The 4466-nt window shown below is 32.2% G+C and overlaps 1 protein-coding gene across 1 annotated transcript; it reads left to right on the top strand.

Annotated features, from left to right (window-relative positions):
* Positions 1–249: 249 nt before the first annotated feature.
* On the top strand, positions 250–1492 carry LOC133325557 (uncharacterized). Its single transcript, XM_061534298.1, has one exon. It carries the CDS (start codon positions 361–363, stop codon positions 1126–1128), a length of 768 nt encoding a protein of 255 aa, XP_061390282.1. The 5' UTR covers positions 250–360; the 3' UTR covers positions 1129–1492.
* The last annotated feature ends 2974 nt before the right edge of the window (positions 1493–4466 follow it).

The following is a 4466-nucleotide window of genomic DNA, read 5'->3' as shown; positions in this document are numbered from 1 at the left end:
GACTTATAGCGGAATTTTATGAAGAATATTTCTTCTATTGATTGCAATTTTCTTTAATGGAATATTGTGGTAGAAAATGTTCCAATTCTGAATAAATACAAAGTATAGCCGAAAAAATAATTATTTTATATATCCATATTGTTAACGATATTTTCAGGAATTATAATCGAACTAGAGATTTATATTGTTAGAAGCCTTAATGTGAAATTTGGTGAAGATAAATTTGTCTTTTGGCATCAAGCTCCTAAAGGGTGATTTTTTTGAGGTTAGGATTTTCATGCATTAGTATTTGACAGATCACGTGGGATTTCAGACATGGTGTCAAAGAGAAAGATGCTCAGTATGCTTTGACATTTCATCATGAATAGACTTACTAACGAGCAACGCTTGCAAATCATTGAATTTTATTACCAAAATCAGTGTTCGGTTCGAAATGTGTTTCGCGCATTACGTCCGATTTATGGTCTACATAATCGACCAAGTGAGCAAACAATTAATGCGATTGTGACCAAGTTTCGCACTCAGTTTACTTTATTGGACATTAAACCAACCACACGAATGCGTACAGTACGTACAGAAGAGAATATTGCGTCTGTTTCTGAGAGTGTTGCTGAAGACCGTGAAATGTTGATTCATCGCCGTTCGCAGCAATTGGGTTTGTGTTATTCGACCACATGGAAGATTTTACGCAAAGATCTTGGTGCAAAACCGTACAAAATACAGCTCGTGCAAGAACTGAAGCCGAACGATCTGCCACAACGTCGAATTTTCAGTGAATGGGCCCTAGAAAAGTTGGCAGAAAATCCGCTTTTTTATCGACAAATTTTGTTCAGCGATGAGGCTCATTTCTGGTTGAATGGCTACGTAAATAAGCAAAATTGCCGCATTTGGAGTGAAGAGCAACCAGAAGCCGTTCAAGAACTACCCATGCATCCCGAAAAATGCATTGTTTGGTGTGGTGTGTACGCTGGTGGAATCATTGGACCGTATTTTTTCAAAGATGCTGTTGGACGCAACGTTACGGTGAATGGCGATCGCTATCGTTCGATGCTAACAAACTTTTTGTTGCCAAAAATGGAAGAGCTGAACTTGGTTGACATGTGGTTTCAACAAGATGGCGCTACATAACACAGAGCTCGCGATTCTATGGCCATTTTGAGGGAAAACTTCGGAGAACAATTCATCTCAAGAAATGGACCGGTCCACCAAGATCATGCGATTTGACGTCTTTAGACTATTTTTTGTGGGGCTACGTCAAGTCTAAAGTCTACAGAAATAAGCCAGCAACTATTCCAGCTTTGGAAGACAACATTTCCGAAGAAATTCGGGCTATTCCGGCCGAAATGCTCGAAAAAGTTGCCCAAAATTGGACTTTCCGAATGGACCACCTAAGACGCAGCCGCGGTCAACATTTAAATGAAATTATCTTCAAAAAGTAAATGTCATGGACCAATCTAACGTTTCAAATAAAGAACCGATGAGATTTTGCAAATTTTATGCGTTTTTTTTTTTAAAGTTATCAAGCTCTTAACAAATCACTCTTTAGATGAAAGCATAAAAGGACAATTTGACACAAAATAAAAAATTCTGAAATCAGTGCAGAATTTTTTGTTAGGTTATGAGAAACAATTTTTTTCTTAGAATTCAGGTTGAATATTGAACCTTGACCTTAGATTAATATAAGCATTTGTTTCTGAAAATCCAAACAAATATCATATATGTTATGGGTTTATGGGTCTTATAAATAAAATAAAAATTCCACCAAATTCTAAGAACTTAATTTTCCATTAAAACTTTCGGTAAATCTTCTCAAGAAGTTATCATACCAAGATGTTATAAATACTGAATAAAAAGTTTAATTTATTATTATGGCAGTGTATAAATAAATGAAAATAAACCTTCGTTCATGGAAATGTTTAAAATAAATAATTAACGTGTGGCTTTTTACAACAACTATAATAAAAAAGTAATTTATTTACTTATAAAAATTTCCTTGGAAAGGTTTTCATCTTTTAATAAACAAAAAAAAAAACGTAATAAATATTTGCATAAAACATAATAGGGAAGGAAATGATTTAACAAAAAATAAAATCTGAAAAAAAAACACAAAAAGTATTCAAACAAATTCTGCTGCAATTTATCAAGAAAGACACTTTTCGCTTTTGTTGTGATATAAAAATAAATATTTATTTTTCTAGAGCCAAGGAGGAGCAGAAGGTTTGATAAAATTGCAAAAAAATGAATCATGAATAGATTTAAATGTGAAAAAAAAACAAAACCAACCAATAAAAAATAAATATAAACAAATACTATAAAATGGAATCGGAAATAAAACGATGCAAAATATGTGTTACCAACTGTTTTTTTTTTTGTTTTATAATCCGTTTCTTAAATAATTCCTGGTATAAACAATTTTATTATATTTATATTTATTTAATTTTTGTTTTATTTTATTTTTCTTAAGAAGTCATAACAAGAGTAATTTCTCGAAGTGAAAATACTAGAATAATGGTTCCATAAAATTTATTAAGATAACTAATTCCCAGTCTACTCTTTTTGTTATTATTTGCTAGATGATAAGAGATTTCCTGTCTATGATGGAATTTAAGAGAGCACCGAGTCTGGATGCTCTTTGTCACAGAAATGTTAATGTCAAAATACGATTTTAGAAAAATATAAAGCAAAACCTTGACATTATTATAATTCGCATTCGTGTACTTTGTGTACTCTGATATCCGCTGCGCAAAATTCACAAATATTTGCATTTTATTCAAAGATAAAATGCCATTCGAATGGGAAGTGTGGAAAATAAATACCAGGGCACAGATAGGGAAGATATTTGAATGGGGAGGAAATAAGTTTAGGGATCTCTTCAAAACTAACAGAAGATCTTCTAAAGGTCCTCCTATACATATGAGAGCATTTATATATATATATATATATATATATGTATAATGTTTTTCATAAGTACTCCAAAGATTGTAGTCCCCCAGATCTATAATAATTTTAATAGTCTTTTATTTTTGGAATTCCGGTTGGTATGTATCAATGTGGAAAAATATTGTACCCAGAGGATTGTTGTCAATAGAAGATATTCTCTCCATTAAATTCCACTAAAAGTCTCCGAATAAAATATATTATATATCCACAAAATATCGGAATAAATCTTGAGGTATATAAAATATGATTTCAATTAATTAATCCAGTTTATTTCCAAATTGAGGTCGATTTGAACCTTAACATTTTGCCCTAGAGAATTGTTGTCAAAGAAAAATATATTCTCCATCGAATTTCACTATTTGTCTCCAAACAAAAAATCGGTAGATCGGTAAATCGGATACAAAATTATATATTGGTTTTTTAAAATTTTTTTCGTACTAGTTCAGCTGAAATTCAAAATTTCTCCACAAAACTACATTGTAGAAGCTAGTTGTCAATGGATGAAATATTCTTCATCGAATTTCACTATAGGTCTCCAAAATAATGACATTTGTAAATATTGTATATACCATTCGAAAATCGATTCCAATTTGAATTTAACAATTAAAAAATATTGTTCTCGCTGATTAAATGTTTATTTAGGTTCAGCCCAAAATCCTCCACAAAACTTTTTTTTTTTTTGGAGGGTTAGTGCCAAAGAAAAAAACATTCTCCATCGAATTCCACTATAATTCTCCGAAGAAGCGAAATCTGCAGATATATTAGTTTTCTTTAAAATAATGGTAACAATTTTGGTATATAAACAATATATTTTAGAGAGCCAAAGAATGTAGAATGAAGACCCCTATTGTTTTTGGTATAGATCCGTTAATATTAAGGGTATGAAATGGACCAAAAACTTTATTTTTGTCTGATATTCTTATCGCTCCAGAGGCTGCAATTATGGCCAGAACATCGCGAATTTTCACATGTAGAAGGGGATCGAGCCAAAGAATAAGCATGCCTGTTTTGAGAATAAGCATGCCTGTCAATATTTAGCGGGTCAAATGGACCCTAACTTTTGTGTGAAAAATCGCAAAATTAGTATTCTATGTGTATATATTTACTCCTGAAGGACATAGACCCTAGAAGCCGATTATATACACAAGAGGAGTGGTTGACCTTTAAATTGATACCAATTATATTGCCGTATGTACTTGGATGTGAGAGTTACACTTAAACAATTACAGGTGCTTACGTATTCAGATATTATTCAGTGACCCATTACCACAATAGACTGCAGAAATATAGCGCTGATCGCTTTGACATTTTGCATGAGGATCCGGGTATGGTCAAGGACAATGCCTATAATTTTCGGTGATGACCAGATAACAATTTTGGGATGAAATGGACCGAAAATTTATTTTTTGTGTTTTTTTTTCGAGTCGATCTATAGCCCCAATTGAAAGCCGAATATCACAGCACAAGCCACAGTTAAAGGAAAGTGGACATGTAATTAGAAGGGCTGTACTCAATATTAGTATAAT

Source organism: Musca vetustissima, unplaced genomic scaffold (assembly GCF_032173495.1).
Source record: "Musca vetustissima isolate MV318-11 ecotype Yass unplaced genomic scaffold, APGP_CSIRO_Mvet_v1 utg40055, whole genome shotgun sequence".
NCBI lineage: Eukaryota > Metazoa > Arthropoda > Insecta > Diptera > Muscidae > Musca > Musca vetustissima.
This window is presented reverse-complemented; position numbering and strand designations above follow the sequence as displayed.

Coding starts and splice junctions, on each gene's coding strand:
- LOC133325557 (XM_061534298.1), top strand. CDS start 361: ATGAATAGACTTACTAACGAGCAACGCTTGCAAATCATTGAATTTTAT.